Source organism: Papaver somniferum, unplaced genomic scaffold (genome assembly GCF_003573695.1).
Source record: "Papaver somniferum cultivar HN1 unplaced genomic scaffold, ASM357369v1 unplaced-scaffold_10, whole genome shotgun sequence".
In the NCBI taxonomy this organism is placed as follows: Eukaryota; Viridiplantae; Streptophyta; class Magnoliopsida; order Ranunculales; family Papaveraceae; genus Papaver; species Papaver somniferum.
Window position 1 is genome coordinate 18,395,743 of NW_020618825.1, and position 19,037 is coordinate 18,414,779.

At 34.5% G+C, this 19,037-nt stretch overlaps 1 protein-coding gene across 1 annotated transcript; it reads left to right on the forward strand.

The window, feature by feature from the left end:
* The first annotated feature begins 12,856 nt into the window (after nt 1–12,856).
* On the forward strand, nt 12,857–14,306 carry LOC113326558 (nodulation-signaling pathway 2 protein-like). The gene is made up of 2 exons (XM_026574258.1): nt 12,857–13,676; nt 13,782–14,306. Exons 1-2 carry the CDS (start codon nt 12,862–12,864, stop codon nt 14,251–14,253), a joined length of 1,287 nt encoding a protein of 428 aa, XP_026430043.1. The 5' UTR covers nt 12,857–12,861; the 3' UTR covers nt 14,254–14,306.
* Nucleotides 14,307–19,037: the final 4,731 nt, after the last annotated feature.

Here is a 19,037-nt window from a genome sequence, read left to right on the forward strand (position 1 = left end):
AACAACAAAAGAGGAAGTATGTTGTTACGAAGGATTAGTTTGCTAGAAAGGAAAACTTCGAGTATTTATAGAGACGGAAGTTTGGACACCAAGGAATTTCCTAAACCGAAAATATTCTCAAGATATTCATTAAAGCACAAATTCGGTTTCCATAATTCCTGGAAATGCTCTGTCCAAAAATAATGATCGAAATCTCTTGGAAAATCTAATTAGTGAATGCACATTACTAATTCTTGAATTTCCGTACAAAATTAAATTAATAACATTTATTAAAAGATTCTTAACTTACTTATGTTTCGATCCTGGGATTCTCTTCCCTTAGACGTTAAGGAATATCTTTGAACAATTAAAGAAATAAACATTCACAGTACGTGTTCAAAGTTTGTCGACATCTTTACTTTGTATGTTCTGTTTCACACTTACAACCTTGAAACCGATTTTCCACACTTCCAAACAAGTTTAGAATTGGTTCATCTGATTTTCAAGAACTATGTGATTTATCAAACCAACATTCAATCACAATCATGGGTTTAACGGTTCTACCAAAACAAGTTTCGGTTCTACCTCCATGTGAGTATTGTGCATAGTTACACTAGCTTTCCAAAATTCGTTTGACTAGGTAATAGGATCGGTTCCCCACATATATATGGTATCTAAATTATATGTGTTGCACATGTCCATAGGATCGGTTCCCCTTCGCCTAAAAGCGTGTTGCACATGTCCATAGGATCGGTTCCCCTTTCTGCTATAAACCTTGCTGCACCCCATACAAGGATCGGTTCCCTTTGTGATGTACTGCACCCCTTACTAGGATCGGTTCCCCTTTCCCATAATTGGTCAGACAAAACACAAACCCGATCATACCATCTCAAGTGATTATTTAAGATCGTTTTTCCTAATAAAAGTTATACCAATACATAAGTCAGGCATTTGTGAATAGTTCTACCAAGAACACAAACAAGTTGTGAGCGGTTATACTCAATCACACATATTGGTTGTTCATAAGATATGCAATGAATAACAAAACCAATAACACCTGGAAATTTCCTTTTCGGTTCACAAAAAAAGTTTATGAACTTACTTCCTTAGAACACATGTAAACATTGTTCCCTAAGATGAAATCCTCACCTCATACCATACATAATCACAATAGCATTCAAATGATTATGGTGATGTCTTATCTACAAAGTTTAATGGTTAAGCAATAAACCTCGTATTTTATTCCTTAATACTATGTCTATCTAGAGTTGAAATATGCTTCGCAGTTATGTTTTCAATATGCACGATTTGAAAGATACGTTAGGGAATGAAACAGTTCAAGTCAAATATCACTAACCTCAAGTGGAAGGATGATTGTTGTCGTTGTAGCTCATTGCTTCTTCACATCTTCAAGACTTCGCAATACTTGTAATGTCTCATATCCTAATACTTTCAAGATAACCTATACGAAGTTGACTCTAGTACATAATCAAGAGACTCTTCACACGAGTTTTGATTCACTAAAATATGACAACCAAACTTGACATACCAACGATTGGTGGATTCAACCGAGCAATGCTCTAACAGTACACCATTATCCGTTCTCATGGATATATTGCATGTTTTTTGAGTATAAATGTAGGTTTTCTGAACTTTTATAGATGTGTACATAGTTGTACAATATTTTCCAGTTTCATTGATATATGGAATGTTTTATGACCGGTATGTATTAGCTTTTTGTAAATGTGTACATAGTTGCACACAGTGCAATTCTTATGAAATAAATCTATCTATGAGTAATTTGTTCCATTATTTTTAGATATATACATATGGGTGCATCAATGTATTTTTCATGAAAAAATAGGTTTATGTGTGATTATAAATAATTGATTTTTTTTAGTATGCACAAAATGGTATACATGTGAAAAATAACTGCTTAGGTTTATGAAACTTTTGTGCATGTGTAATTTTTTATACTCAAGAGGCAATAAAGTTATATATAAATTATATAATTATGTGGGCACGAATATATAAAGTTTGTGAATTTCGTATGAGCGATTCGTAAAATTAATTGTTTTTAAAAAGAAAAAATTAAAAATTGTATGTTATGTAAAATTGTGGAAATCATCATAAGTCACTATGGACTAAAATGTGAATTTTTTGACTAAATTGTAAATCATGAGGGTTACTAGTGTACTTTCCATGTTATAAGTAAAGGACTAATTAGTACCTAGTTGAATGGGTCATGACTAACCAGTCTATTTGGATGGGATTTTGAACTAAACCGTATATTTCACGAAACATGGAGAAACTTATTAAAAGAACCAGTTAATAACCATTTCATAAAAGGTAAAAGAATAGACCTATTCGAGGATCCACAACCACCGGTATTTCAAGAGCAGTAATAGAGGTGTTTGTACCATAAGTAAAAATGCCACATAATGGGCCAAATTGGTACTTGAATCATCTATTGTCCCTCATCCAAGCCCACTAACCAGTCAACCGAAGCAGCCTACCAGCATGCCCAATATTACATAAAATCAACGCCCGATCAATGGTCAAAGTCAACGCCCAGTCAATGGTCAAGGTCAACGGTAAAAGTCAACAACCGGTCAACGGTCAAAGTCAACCATCGATCAATGTCAAGGTCGTGTTGTCGATGATGCTGCCATGCAGTTTCCACTTATGTTACGAATAGTGCTGCCATGCAGTTTCCACTGATGTTGCTATCGGTGCTGCCAACCAATTCCCAGCTAAATACTCCATCGTACTGCTATCCAGTCTCTACCCGTGTTATCAGTTGTGCTGCCAGCCAACCTCCATCCATGCTGCCATCCATTATACATGTCATCCAATCAATCCAGTCTGCCAGCCAGCATCCATCCATACTGCCAGCCAATATGCCTGTCAACCATCAATCCAGTCTGCCAACATGCAGAATTAATTCTGGAGGTATGAATGAGCAGTTTCATGCGAATTAATTTTGGAGGCATGAATTATCAGTTTCATGTGAATTAATTCAGGAGACATGAATGAGCAGTTTCATGCAGAAGTAAACATGGAGGCATGAATGAGCAGTTTCATACAGAATTAATGCAAGCGGGGAAGTAAATACCATTTATATTCGGGATTTTATAAATAGAGGGAGGTAATTCTGAAAAAGGGGGGAAAATGGAGAGAGAGGTAGCAAAGACAGAAAAATGATTGTAATTATGATACCAATAAAAATATCACTCCCCAAAAGGATTCACCCGTGGATGTAGGCAAACCATGCTGAACCACGTAAAATCTGTGTCTTTTTCCTTTATTTTTGTTCATGTTTTTAACCATGTTTTCCTCATCATCACCAAAATCATCTTGTTTAGTGCCTGGAAATATTTTTGGGTGCAAACAAGAGGCATTCGAGTAAATATAACAAATAAATAATAACATTCACAGTAATAGTAGTTTTACACTGATCGACCTCCCTGAGACATTCCTTTCATGTAACCTTGGATTTTGCTTCTAATATAGAATGTTAAGGAAATAAGGAGATTGCATAGATACAAAAAGAGAATAAGATATGAAGAAGAATGATAAAACTGAACACAAAGTTTAAGTAGAATATTAATTCGATGGCTTTAGTCTTGATAGCAATGTAAACTCTAAAAAAACTCTTCCTATTTATATAGGCATAAGATACCCTACTAGAACTAAATTAAGAAGTTACCAAAAATATAATATATAAACAAAAAAAAACTATGAAAAGAAATACATAAAACATGAAACAGAGAAAAAATGTATCGTCTAAGCTACGTCTTCAATTTATATGGGATGCCCTGCATTAGCTTCCTACTCCAGCACCAACGACTTCTACCAAAGATTTTCATTGTGTTTTTTTTTTATAATAAAGAATTTAATGTTGATAAGTTTCAAATTCGGGTTATTGGTGTCACCGTGACTGTCGGAATCTCGTTGTGATTATAACATGGCCGAAAAATATTTGTTAATCTTGGTAAAACGAGATTTGACTAGGAGTGTAAATTTGGCAGGTCGGAAAAACCTACTTGTTTCCTAATTCAGGGTAGGTTAGACGAACCTTATATTCAGCCACCCAAAAACTTTTCAGGGAAGGCCTAATGAAAACGCTTATTTTGAATCCAAAATTCCATTATCCAGACCAGGCCATGCCAGGGCGGCCAAACATGCTACAGACTTTTTGTGTCTATAACGTTTTAAAATAACTAATAACTTATTCAATTTTTGTTTGGAATTTGAAAATTGAAAGAACTCTGGTTTGAAACAATAAAAATAAATAATCTTCTAGACGATGTTGTACAGACATGCCTATAAAGATGTGTAACCGTTTTAGGCATGCGATTGAACACGACACACGTCTGACATGCCAATTCATGTGTCTCATAAAAGTCCTCATTGGACACTTTGTAAATACTGAATAAACACTTTCAGACTCTCCATAAGTGACGGATGTTGGTAAGAAAAATCAAAATTAACTAAAATGTGATGGTTATTTATTCTTCTTTTAGTCGGATCGAAGCATTATTCGCTGACTATGTTTATAAAATTTTAAAATAAAGACTCCGGGATCTTACCAAGAATCTCTCTGAAATAAAGTTGTCTTGGTGTCTCGGTACCAACCAAGACAACATCAAGATCCGAGATTCACTATAATAGTCATTGCCCAATAAATTTATGAGATTTTCTAATTAAAATCAAATTCAGTCAGTTGTTTCATACTAAAGTGGTTGAAAGTTAGTGTCGTTAAGAGCATATCCAACAAAAGGTGAGAGTTTTATTTCATCATACTAGGATTTTAGACTCGCACTTAAATAAAATTCATATCCAACGGTGAGTTTTACAAACTAGAAGGCGTGCCAAAGCAAATATAAAGGTCTTAGAGAAAGTCTTATCGAGACCTTCTGAATGACCTGCATGTCATCCTTTTAACTATTTTTTTAATTATTATTTTTAGATAAAAAGTTTTCTAAATTCATAGGAGAAAAGAAATTACTTTTTTTCTTTATCCACAAATTGTTCCCAAAAATAAATCCCCCACGTCATTGGACATTTACTTTTTCCACATATATATAACCCAAAAATTAGGATGTAAACAATACCTCCACATAAGATATTTAGCATCTATTGTTGGAGTTGATCTAAGCGTTTCTAAAGCAATTATAGGCTCTTCTATGATTAATAAACAAAAATTATTAAATTTGTAATTTTTGTTTGCCCAAACTGATGAAAAGGGCACTCAAGAATTTTTTTACATTTCTTATCACATTAATGTAATCATCAGTACTGGTCGAATTATGGGTCAACAAATATCTTGTCAAGAAAACGGGTTAATGATTAAGAGGTGTATATATGAATCAACAAGAACTGTTTGATTAGATCAATAATATTTGTATTTAGAAAAATCGAATATACTAGTCAGAAATGATTCTCAAAATACCAAATGGGGGATTCATTTATTCTTATTTATTTTTTTAAGCATGCATTTCATTGATACTAGATTAGGTTACAATTTGTTGTGGGTATGTGTATCCACTAAATCATGAAATAAAATTTGATTAATAAAAAGCGGGATTGCCTGGTCCCATATTTTGGTTGATAAGTTTCCTAATTGGCTTTCATCTGCTGCATGATTGGCCAAACCATCTGCGGCTTGGTATCCTTCCTTGTAGTTGTGTTGAATGGCGACCTGCGGGATCTGTCTGAATCTCTTCTTTATTTCCTCAATCATTCCTGAAATGTGCCAAGAAGGGGGTAGAGGATGTGATGAAGTGCAAAAGATTTTCTGAGTCAGTTTCAAAGACAACTTTGGCCCATTATCTTTATGTTTCCGTTCTTGAAGCCAAAAGAAGATCCCAAGTTTTTGCGGTTAAGGCAGTTGTAATTCCTAAAGGTTGAGTTAGAGCCATTAAAGTTCGTGCGTCGGAATCTGTGCAGATAAATGTTGCTCCCGCAAAACCTGGGTGACCTATGACTGCCCCATCTGTGTTAATCTTAAACCTGGATGATTCATTTATTTGGTTGTGATTCATTTTTTATTTGGTTTATTTATTTTTGATTGATAAAATGTCTGGTGTTGTCGAATTTCAAACCAAGGTTATTGGAATTATCACCCAACTGAAATAACTTTTCTACTGTATTTCAGTATCATTGGCAGGTGAATAGTTGTATGGCTATTATTATTTTTTTGAAGCATACACAATTATTATATTTTATTTTTAACTGTATCGTTTTATTAAAAAGCTCACCTTTAAGGATAATGTATTTTTTATAAGGCTTCTAAGGTTAATGTCATTGCATTGAAACTTGTAGGCATCAAATTCTTTACCTATCGATAAATAAAATTAAATAGAAAAATTCACCTCTAACAACTTAATTACATCCAAGAGTCCAAAACCATATACAGTAGAAACTCTATAAATTAATGTTGTTAGGACCATAAAAATTTACTAATTAAACGAGAAATTAAATAACAGATTAATTAGAAATTATTAATTTATATATTAAATAATATTTTATTATCTTATAGATAAATTCCATATCACAAGTTTAGACAAAATTGATGCTTTCATCATTGTAAATTTCGATCAACAGATAAAACAAGTTTAGACAATTTGGATGAACATACAGACAGTGAAATCGCTCAAGACTTGCAAAATTTGATCGTGAAGTTGGGCTATCACAGTTCAATGAATGTTGAAGATGTCCTAAATTATCCGAAAGAAAATGAAGCTACACAGTTGTTGACTGATGAAGAAATAATCGAGAGCGTTATGGGAACTGATAAAGATGTGGAAAAAGATGATGAAAGTTCTACAATATAAAGCCCCCTTCACGAAACGAGACTATTAAAGTAGCAGTCATATTGAATAATTTATTTCTTAGCTATGAGAAAACAACACCAAAAATTCTTACGATAATAAGAAAAATTAGAGATGAAATTTAATGCGATATTGATTTTAGAAAAAAAATCAGAAGACAATTAAATCATTTTACAAAAAGTCTTCGTAAATCATTAACGTGTTGAATATATATATGCGTTATTAATTTATATTTCATATGGGGTCTAGTAATCGAAAATATATATCTTATAATTATAGCGAATTATTAATTTGGCACGTTGTCTCCTACTCGGGACCGGCCAAAACTATTATTTAAGAGAGTTTATTAAATAATCGAGTACTAACTAAAAGAGTTTTTACTGTATATATGGGAATATAACTCCTTGCTTGAAGAGGCTACCATATATATATATGTACATACTCCATTTTTGGGGCTAATTTGGCAATCACACGATTGTGAGAAATCTTTGTTCATTACAGGCATATTTGTCCGTCTGATCTTGCAGATAGTCTTTTTTTTTTCTTTTTTTTTTAAAATAAAAAGGATTGAATTAAAATTATTAAACTGATACAGAGTTTTTATCCTTGTCCATTTTCCTTTCAAGATATCTAGTGGATTGATATACGAATTTCTACCATCATAAACTCTCGAATGTTTTGCTAAACAGTCAGCTACACTGTTAGCATCTCTCTTAACCTGAGTACATGACCAATTTGGATAATTTTTCAAAATAGAAATACATTCTTGAACAACACTATTTTTTGTCCACTTTATTACCCCTAGACTGCCATTGATGGCATTGATCACATTAAAACAATCTCCTTCTAATTCCAGAAATTGTATGTTTTTCTCCTTAACCCACTTCATAGCTTCTAGAGCAGCTACAGCCTCAGCTTGCTCCTCATCTACTGCTTGTTCCTTCCCTCCTATTGCTCCACAAAATTTCCATGCATTGTTACGGAGAATTAGTCCAAAACCAAATGGTTGATCCTGAGATATGAAGGAAGCATCAAAATTTAATTTCAGGTATTGATCAGCTGGAGCCTTCCATAAGTTTAGCACATTCACTGTACTAGTCCTTGGCATTGGCAAAATTTCCTTTTCACAGTCATCCACAAAGTCTTTTATAGTAAGAATAAAGTTGTTAATGTTTAGTTGCTTCTTATCAAAGACTACAACACATCTTTCCTTCCGGATGCACCATATAGTACAACATATATATCTTACCTTAGCCTGCATTGGTGCATCCCAAAAATTGTTAGCAGTAACAGATCTGTCAGCCAGGAACATATGTTATTGTTTAAAGGCAAAGTAACTAGGGTATGGTCAAGAGCAAACCAAATTCTTTGAGATACAGGACAATCCAATAACAGATGTTGACAAGATTCCTCAGCATTCTTACACAGTGGGCAGATAGGTTCAATGTTACTAACTACCCTGTAAAGATTATCTCTTGTTGAGACACAGTTCAGAATAATCCTCCAAACAAAGAGAATAACTTTGGGAGGTAGTTGAACTTTCCAAAAAAAATCCATGGGAAATTTGGAATGGGAGTATTAAGATCTACTTGGGATTCCTGCAACAAAATGTTATAGGAAGATTGAACAATAAAGAAACCGTTCCTAGTACCCAACCATCTCAGTTTATCATTTCCTATCAGAGGAATTCTAATCCACATGACCTGCTCAACAATATCATCAGGAAACAAGGCATTTAACAGATTAAGATTCCAACCTTTGGTATCAATATCAATTAGCTGAGACACCTTAGTCATGTGACTAGAATATCTATCACTAGGAACATTTTTTTTAGACTAGGAATCCAAACATCTTTCCAAATGTTAACATCATTACCATTAGCAATTTCCCAACAAGAGTTTTTCTTAACAATCTCAAGACCATGACAAATTCCTCTCCAAATCCATGACCCATTACTACTTATAGCATCAGACAAAGGATTAAAATCAGGGAAGTATTTATAAGCCATGATTTGCACCCATAAATGCTCATTAACTAATCTCCAGGCAAGTTTAGTAAAGAGGGCTTTATTGAATTCAGCAGCTTCCCTAATGTTTAAACCACCTATATGTTTAGGAATAGCTACTACATTCCAAGATTTAGGGAACCATTTTCTACCATTGGTGTCTTTGTTCCAAAAAAAAACCTTCTTTGGATGCTATCTATTCTACCTGTAACCTTTTTTGGCATAGGGAAAACATCCATTTGATGAGTGTTTATAGACCCAAGCATAGTTTGAGATAGAACAATCCTACCAGGTCGATTAAAGTGTTTATATTTCCATAAATACAATCTACCATCAAATTTAGATAACATACCTGAAAAAGACTTACTTTTATCATGTTGCAGCAATAGAGGTACACCTAAATACTTATCTTGTAAGGCCATATTTTTTAAATGCAAAATTCCAGTGATTTCCTGCTTCACATGGTTATCAATTTTTTTTTACTAAAAGCCATAGATGACTTATCAAAGTTGATGGCTTGACCTGAAGCTTTACTAAAATCATCAAGAATAGTATTAAGATTTCTTACTTCTTTAACATTAGATTACATAAAAATTAAGCAGTCATCTGCAAAAAAAATAAATGTGAGATAGTAGGAGCAGATGGAGTTACTTTAATACCTTTAATTTTGTTATTGGTTTCAGCATTAATAAGATTTTTGGATAGCACATCCATACACAAAATAAAAAATTATGGAGACAGGGGATCACCCTGTCTCAGACCTCTAGTTGGCCATAATTGTTCACCAGGGACTCCATTAAGCATAACTGAGGAGGATACAGTAAACACACATTGGTTGATTAAATGACACCAATCATCACAGAAGCCTAAAGCTTTAAGACAATCCTTAAGGAATGACCATTCTATCCTATCGAATGTCTTAGACATATCTAATTTCAAGGCCATAAGACCTTTTTTAGATCTTTGTTTTTTCATAGTATCAACTAGATCATGGGCAATGACAATGTTATCAGTCATCAGCCTTCCTTGAACAAAAGCTGCTTGGTGAGGAGAGATGATTTTAGGAAACAGAGTTTTTAACCTATTATCTAATATCCTAGATATAATTTTATAAGAGGTGTTACATAAGCTAATAGGTCTAAAATCACCAGAAGTGTTATGGAAGTCCACTTTAGGAATAATAGAAACAAAATTATGGTCATTTTCCTTTAAGAGAAACTTACCTTGAAAAAAACAGTGAAACGTTTCACAATATCATCTCCAACTATGTCCCACATATGCTGGTAAAACTCTGGTGGGAAACCATCAGGACCTGGTGAAGTCCATGGTTTCATACTAAAAACCACATCCTTGATTTCCTCTTTAGAAGGTAATCTCATCAAACACAAGTTATCAGCAATAGTAACACAAGCATTAATACAATCAAAGAGCCTAGCATTGTGAATAGGATTACTAGTTCTACTAATGGAGCTGAAATGGTTTCTAAGATTGACAGCAATTTCATGTCTATCAGTTAACCAAATACCTGTATTATCCTTAATAGATTCAATATTAGTTTTTTTTCCTTCTAAAATTGGCTCTAGAGTGAAAATAACTAGTATTTCTGTCATCAAATTTAAACAAATCATCTTTAGCTCTCTGCTTCCAGTAATCATCTTCAACATTCTGCCAATAGTTCAATTGTTTAAGGAGATAAGCAAGGACAGGATTATCAATGTCAACTATACCCTGAGAGTATAAATTTTCAATTCGATCTTTAGTATCATTAAGATTAAACTGAATATTTCAAAAGCATCTATAATTCCAATCCCTTAAAGAAAACCTAACTTGTTTGAGAGAAGATTTATGCTTAAAAGCAGCTGAACCATTATTTTTTGCCTTCCAATTGTCACTCACAATATCCTTACAAGAGGAATCCCTAAGCCAACATTTGTTAAATTTATTGGGTTTCTTGGCAGTGTTTAAATTCTTTGAACTAGTAAGAACAATAGGGCTATGGTCACTAGCTATAGGAGCTAAATGATAGACATGACAATCAGGAAAAAATTTAAACCAGATTTCATCACCTAGAAATCTATCTAACCTTTCTTGAATCAACTCAGCATCATGTCTCCTATTAGTCCAAGTAAATAAATTTCCAGAAAATCTTATGTCATGAACACGTAGAGCATTAACAAAATCATTAGCATAGTTTGAGAGTGAGTATTGCCACCAGATTTTTCTCTATTACTTGGAATAAAATTCATGTCACCTAGTAAAATCCAGGGATAAGCTATAGTTTTTCTATATTGCCAAATGAAGTCCCATTGGGATTCTCTATTACCGTTGGGAAGGGCACCATACATACATGAAAAAGCTACCTTAGTTCTACCATCAAACTGAAAAATGCAGTTTATCACATTGAATTGAAAACTAACAATCTCTAAACTAAGACCATTTTTCCAAAGCAAACAGAGACCACCAGACAAACCAATAGAATCTACTATGAAAAATTAGGATACTTCAGAGGTTTAATGAATGAGGACATTTGCTTATGACCTGTTTTGTTTCACATAAGAAGATAACATCAGGATCATTGCTGTGAATTAAATTTCTCAGATGATTCCTGGTATCTCTATTTCCTTATCCTTGAACATTCCAGGACAAGAACCTCATACTTTCTTTAATATAAGAATCCACAGAACAGCAATAACAGTAATGAGAGCAATAGATTAAACTAATTTTAAGATTGTAAAATTGAAAAAACCAAAGAAAATTAGGGATTTCAAAAAGATCGAAGGAAGAGAAAATAACCTGATAATTGGCAGAACTCCTTTGTGGATTCTGTGTAACAAAACCTCCAATTTGAACAGATAATTCCTCAATTGCTTTCATTGCCCCATTGTTGTGTTGATAATACATTTGAAGATCCATTACAGATCTGTTAACATCAGCTCCGGTTCCTCCCGTCATTGTATTATCACTCTGAAAGATTGGGTTGTTGTGGGTAAAGAGATTTTGGTTAGGGTTTGTTCCAGATGAGGAGATATCATCATCTCTGATTATCTTATTTTTCCTAGCCTCACTTTCGTCTTTAATTTCAATATTTGGTTTATCTGCTATAGGTATGGTAGCCTCTGAAGTATCCATATTACTATTCTCATCCGTATTGATGATATAGGCTGAATTGTTTTTTTACGCATCCATATTAAAAATATCCTTGTCATATCATATGCATCCTGTGAATAAAGATTCTTACGCATCCATCATTATAATAACACAAAATTGGTTAAAAAGACCAAAATCAATAATTTCTGGGTGAAAAGGATAATTAGATTTAGATACTGTTTAAATGGACAAAAATGTAAAAATAACCAGGATGTAAACAGTTTCGTCCTACCTATTTTCAAAAAAAAATTCTTATTTTTAATTTACATCAGGATGCATCAAGTTTTATCGTTCCTATTTTTTAAGTTTAAGTCAGGATGAATCCAATTTCATCCCTTGCTAAAAAAAATTTGTCCATGTCACCCAAACTAATTTTTACTCGTCCATTTGAACCATGTTTTGAAAATATGTGGACAAATGACCCATTTTCCTTTATAATAAACTAAGACATTCATGACGTGAACCCAGTGGAACCTTAACAACAACTAGTAGTTTCTTTTGTGGTTACATTCAATGAATATCCTCCTAACGTCCATGTTCTTGGTGTTTCCTTAACCACAACAACATTACAAAATTAAAGAATCATGATCTCACTTGCCACCAGCTGAATACACAACTAGTATACTTGATCAAGTGTGCATTCACAATCATATATGGTCCTTCCACTCGGATTACTTTATGTTAATTAATTTCCAAAACTTAAGGAGCTTTCAGTTATGGTTGTCTGGCCGGCATAATCCTAACTTATGTGAACCATGTTATTAATTGTTGCAATATCCAATGAAAACATTCCTAGAATTACTTTATGTTTCCACTATGTCAACATACTCAATTGCTGCATATAGAAGCTTCAAGTAGTGCTCAGCTGAATATTCCATGAAGTGTTTTGTGGAGATGGAAACAATTGATATAGAAACCTTACTAGCAATGGAGTTTGATCGTGTTAATGGCAACGACTACTTGAGTTACCCGGATGGTACTAGTATGTTTGAAGTTGATTCTCTTTTGAACTTCAATCATATTCATGCTCATGACCAAGATACTGCGACCGGCCATTTGGATCTGGAGAAAGTTGATGTTGATATTGAATTCTGTTTAGAGATGAATCCTGGTGTAAGTGAGTGCATGGATACAGTTGTGGAGGAGACTTGTCATGTGAAGGAAAATATTCAAGAAGAGTTCATGGAAGAAAGCGGCTTAACAGATGTTTTATTGACGGCAGCTGAAGCTATTGAAGCCGAAGACTGGCTGTTGGCCTTCATAGTGGTCGAGAGTCTCAATAGTCGCCTTATTGATCGAGAAAATGGAGAGAACTCTTTCATGAAACTAGTATTTTTCTTCACTCAAGGTCTGCATTACAAGAGCTTTAAGGCCCCTGAATTATCACCCATAACGCCAATCCAGAAACCAACAGATACAATGTCCGTCTTTCAGATGCTCCAAGAGCTCACACCTTACTTAAAGTTTGCACATTTTGCAGCAAACCAAGCAATCCTCGAGACAACTAAAGGAGACCCGGAAGTTCATGTGATTGACTTCGACGTTTTGGAAGGGATTCAATGGCCACCACTAATGATTGATTTGGTATCAAGGAAGGGAGTTTCTTTAAGAATAACTGCTGTTGTTGGTGACCCAACAAGCATGGGCTACATTCGGCAAACTGGCAGAAGGTTAAAAGAGTTTGCCGGTTCAATCTATTTGCCATTCAGGTTCGAACAAATTTTGTTGGAAAATGAAGATGATTACGGAATACTCGATGCAAGTAACAAGCTAATTGCTAATTGTATGATTCATCAATTACATAAACCTTGCAGGAACTTTGCATCAGTTAACTGTTTCTTAAACGGCGTTCGCAAACTTTCTCCGAAGATGATTATCCTAACAGAAGAAGAAATACTGAACTTGGCTAAAATCCCATCAATGTCCTTTGTAGATTTCTTTTGTAAGGCTTTTCATCATTACACTGCACTATATGAATCACTAGTTACTAGCTGTAGGGGTTACAAAGTGGGATTGAAGCTGATTGAGAAGGTCATAGAACTTCGGATTCTCGATAGTTTGAAGCAATTTCCTTTTGGGAGCAGTGACAAGAAGAGCTGGGAAGGTGGATTTTCAGCACTGAAGGGTTATAAGGCTATACCAATGAGTTATCATAATGTTTCTCAGGCAAAATACTTGGTGGGAATCTTTAGTGGAGGTTATTGGGTGCAACATGAAAAATGTAAGTTGGGCTTGTGTTGGAAATCAAGACCCTTGATATCAACTATTATTTGGGTGCCGCTGTAACAGATTTATGTTATTCTCTCCTTTCATGTGTTATTTTGAGTTAATGATCCCTGCAAGATTTCATCCCTTGGATGGTTTCAGTCTCATAAAATTGTTGTGAGTGAACAGCAAATAACTAGCAAGGGAAAATAACCCGAAGAACAAATGACTAGCAAGTGGCAAGAAATACCCATTTCCATGAATTACATTAGAGATGGAAGCAACTTTAAGGTAACTGAACCATACTTAATATGCAAGTCTTTCTGAGTTATACAGATAAATGTAAGGTAACAGAACTATACTCAATATGCACAAACAAAAATGCAGGTCTTTCTGAGTTTTTCATTACCTCGTTAAGAAGATGCACATCATAGAATAGCGGCCTTCACCAGTTTCTGGTTGTCACTGTCAAGTAGCAAATACTGTAGAACTGGCGGTAACATCCACCTCGAACTGTAGTACCTATAACTCAGTGGAAATAGTGATGAATGTTCAAATGATGCACTATTTGTATCCATCGTAGAAATGACGGATGAGGTTACCTTGGTACACCAATAGTCAAGTTTGGTGCCCATTACTTTCTTAACATACTCTGCAGGATATTTGTTGCCGCATATAGGATCTGGGTGGGTACTGCCGTGCACACAATGATATTATGTTTCTGCACATGAATATAGCCAAGATATAACAGACAGATGATTGTTAAGCAAATATTTTGAACCGCACATTGAATGGTATGCAACTAAAATAGAGTTACGATGGAACAATTGAACTCTGCAACATATTCCTAAACAGGCTTATAATCCCAAACAATACACAGAATTTGTGTTCAGCGAACTAAAATCATTAGAGGTTACTGACAGATAATAATTTTATTTGTTTGTTTCTTTATACTACTTTAAAATCCTGGAATTCTAGACTTCAGAACCAAATTAAAAGTTGAGGTACTCACAGTCTGCATCAGTTCTGGAAGGACTTCAATTCATGAGGAAGGAACCTTCCTGCAACCGGAAACGACTTGGGAACTCATTTCCACAGTATCACACAAACTGCCAAGAAAGACTAATACTGCAAATAACCATTGCATATTAAGTCTGTCCATGTAATTTGATCATCAATCTAGCACAATTAAAAAGAGGGATGTGAAAATTGTATTTAAAAATGCAAATGCGAAAGCATGCTGTATTGCCTATCAAGACGTAGTCCTATGATTAGTTTAATATTCGGTCCGTTCCTTGAGGATTCAGGGTAGTAGCCGCAGCGTACTGATTCATCTATACTCTTTCCACGCAGGGTTCAACATCCTAATGTCAATGGCTGGAATACAAATTACGTTAGCATACTTCATCTTGTTTGCCTGCCTACACTTTCATTTCCTGCCTACATTTTCATAATGTCCATCACAGATTCAGGCGGTCTTGCATGGCTTCAATAACACTAAATTTCTTCTTCCCTACGGTAATAAACCATTTTTCATAGGCAAATTTTGGAACCTACAAATGAAACTGAAATCTTTTATGGATTTTTTTTAAAGATGTACCAATTTGAGATAAAACAAATGAATTTGTAATCCTGTCAGTGTTGGGAAATTTTTGGACCTCACTATCAAGAGCTAGAAAGACAGCCAGCCGGTGTTGTCTTCTATTTTAAAGTAGAGTAAGAAACTTCGTTGTAAAAAGGACCGGATGGAAACGTCAATAAAAGTATGAGTGCATGGCATTTACCTTGAGATGGGCATCTCAACATTTGTTTCATATCTACTGCAACAAAGACTACCATTGTCACCAACAACTTGTTTGCTACACCGAAGGGAAGGCAAGATAACTCCAACCATTTTCAAACAGTACCTTGGTGATGGTAGCATTACAATGCCACCTGATCACAGTAGCTGCATGCATGTTCAATGTTAAGCATTATTTGGGAAATCCGGAAAGAATCTCTATTTTTCAGGGATAAATGGGATACATGGGTGTAACACTAACCTGGTTACCTGGATCATATTTAGCAGATAGAAGCTGGGAGATGGATTTCCAATTCTCAGCATCGAAAATAGGTAAGGGCGCTATACCTTTCTTAACAAAAATTGTAATATGTAGTGGGAGTCTTTCATATGGGTACCTGCAAACAATAAGAACATCAATTAAGGTTAATTAAAGTAAAGGAAGAAATATGCATGGTGTCGGCAGGTTCATGGATAAGCATCTCATTACGGAGCAAAACTAAATACTGCAACATAAATCACCATATTTTCAGAAAGAGTAAACACATCAAATATAGGACGTCAAACACCGCTGGTTTGAAAAATGTTAGTACAAACCTTTTCTGTAGTGCTACAGAAGCTCGTAATAACGATGTTATGAATCAGATAATACAACTGACATTCTCAATAGGGAGTTCACGCATTCGGTAAGTCTGGAAAACTCCTCTCATTTCCTAGTTACTCTAACTGTTATGGTGCATGAGCTTTCTTTGTCTAGGGCGCACTGAACTAACCTTCTGAAACTTGCAGCTGAACTGGGTTGACATATGCAGTGGTTTGGTTGCGATCTATGTTCAACAGATAGGAACAAATAATGAAAATCCAATGAGAATTACAATCGGTAGGCAAAAAATCATGACTTAAGTGGTGAAAAATTAGATGCACTGGATGCTGTGATTAATTTGGGCTTCAATCTTTTATTAAATATGCAAAACATAAAAGGAGACACTATAGTACAACATGAAGAATCATGTTCGTAACTGTAAAAATAAGAACATTAATCAACCATCTAATATACTAAGCAAATACATGTTCTGATGACGTTGAATCCCCAAGTTCCAGATTTCGATCCGAAACATGTAAACTAAGAAAGGGTATAACTTAACAACAAATTAAGGATTCTCCATATAAAAAAAAACGGAAAAAAATTGACAGAGATGACATACCTATCATTTCGAATTCGAGAGATGATGTCAAAACTCCAATTTCGGGAGAAAGTATGAATAGAGAGGATTCGTTGGCTGATTGCTAATAATCATTGGACCTGAGTGATGGCCAGCCATTGGATCAACCAAATTCAGTACGTTATTCGAGGAGGTGGGGACGACCACAGCCAGTAGTTGGCAAACTCAATGTATCCTGGCCGTCCCGTGAAACACCAAACCCTCCTGTCACATAAGCATATAAGCATTGATGTAATCACAATGATTATTAATTTATATATAAGTTGGGCCCTATTAGAAGTTTAAAATTTTTATTATTTTATAAATTTAGCGGGGTTATTAATTTGACATACTGGTCCAAATCGGGACTGACGAAAAATATTATCTTAGCGAATTTATTAATTTATCGCGGATTAATTTAACGAAGTTCTTCTTTAATTGTCGATAGTATCCTGTGGTTATGTTTTAGTCCAAGAGATTGTGAAGATTCCTAAAAGAAACCAGTGGATCTCAAATTCTAATACAAGTATAGAAAGAAGAGTATTTGATGTAAACCTCTGAGAACCGATACAAGTAAATCAGTATCACTAATAGTAGATCCACATGCTACAAGAAAATCACAAATTTTACTTATCTCAGATACGTAAGTAGTGACAAAAGAAATATACTTAATTTGATATTTTCAAGCTTGGTTCTTAATTGAACAACATGAGTTGACGATGAAGATCCAAATATTTCCTTCAAAGCATCCCGGAGTTCTTTAAATGTTGTAAATCCAGTGATATATATAAGAAATTATTCGTGGTGAGATGAAATTATTCAGAAGTAATAGAACCGTAATGTCAACATCTTGCCAAGATGTATAAAAAGGATTAACGGTTTAATTAGTTCTTGTCACCATGTATACAAATTCTTCTGGACAAGGAATTTTACATGTTGCTGTCATATCCTTAGCCCAAGGGGAGGATGTCCCGTATCCAATATCGGCCTGTCATTAGCCTTTTGTGTTAATTTATAGTTGGTAGTAATAATTCGTTAAATTAGTGGTTAATGTTAACACAAAATTGGTTAAAAAGACCAAAATCTACAATTTCTGGGTGAAATGTACAGTTTGATTTTGATACTATTTAAATGGCCAAAAATTATTTTGATACGATTTAAGTGGCCAAAAATTTAAAAATAGCCAGGATGTCACCAGTTTCATCCTGCCAATTTTCAAATTTTTTTAATTTACACAGGATGTATCCAGTTTCATCCTTGATATTTTTTAAGTTTAAGCCAGGATGAATCCAGTTTCATCCTTGCTATTTTTTTTTGTCCATTTCACCCATGTTAATTTTTACTCGTCCATTTGAACCGTGATTTAAAAATATTTGGACAAATGACCCATTTTCTGTAATGTTAGCTGTAATAGGTGTGTCGGATGTGACCACCTGGGCTCTTCGTAGCCGTAGATTCTAGGTCTGTGAATTGAGGCTTTATCAGCCAGTGAGACTATAGAGAGAAGGTTATCAAAATTATCAATCTAAAACCTAAATCGTTTCAATCGATTGAACCGTGTTCTTTGGAACCGGGAGGTTTGATCCGTGAGGATCTTGGCGTTACTATTATCATCTTGTTATGCTACATGCATCAAGGTACATAACAGTTGCATTCCCTAAAACATGAAATCTCTTCAAGATGTGAGTGACTAGCTAGAGTTCTCCATGTTCTCCATGTGTGAAGAGGAATTGAAATAATTGAATTAAAAGAAGGAGTTTCTTTGTTTTGGTACACTCATGACAATCTGGTACCCATAATTAAGCATCAAAAGAGTTTCTTTGTAGAAACATAAGAGTCAGGGACAGCAAAAGCAAAAGCAAACAACTATGCAAGACCTTAGA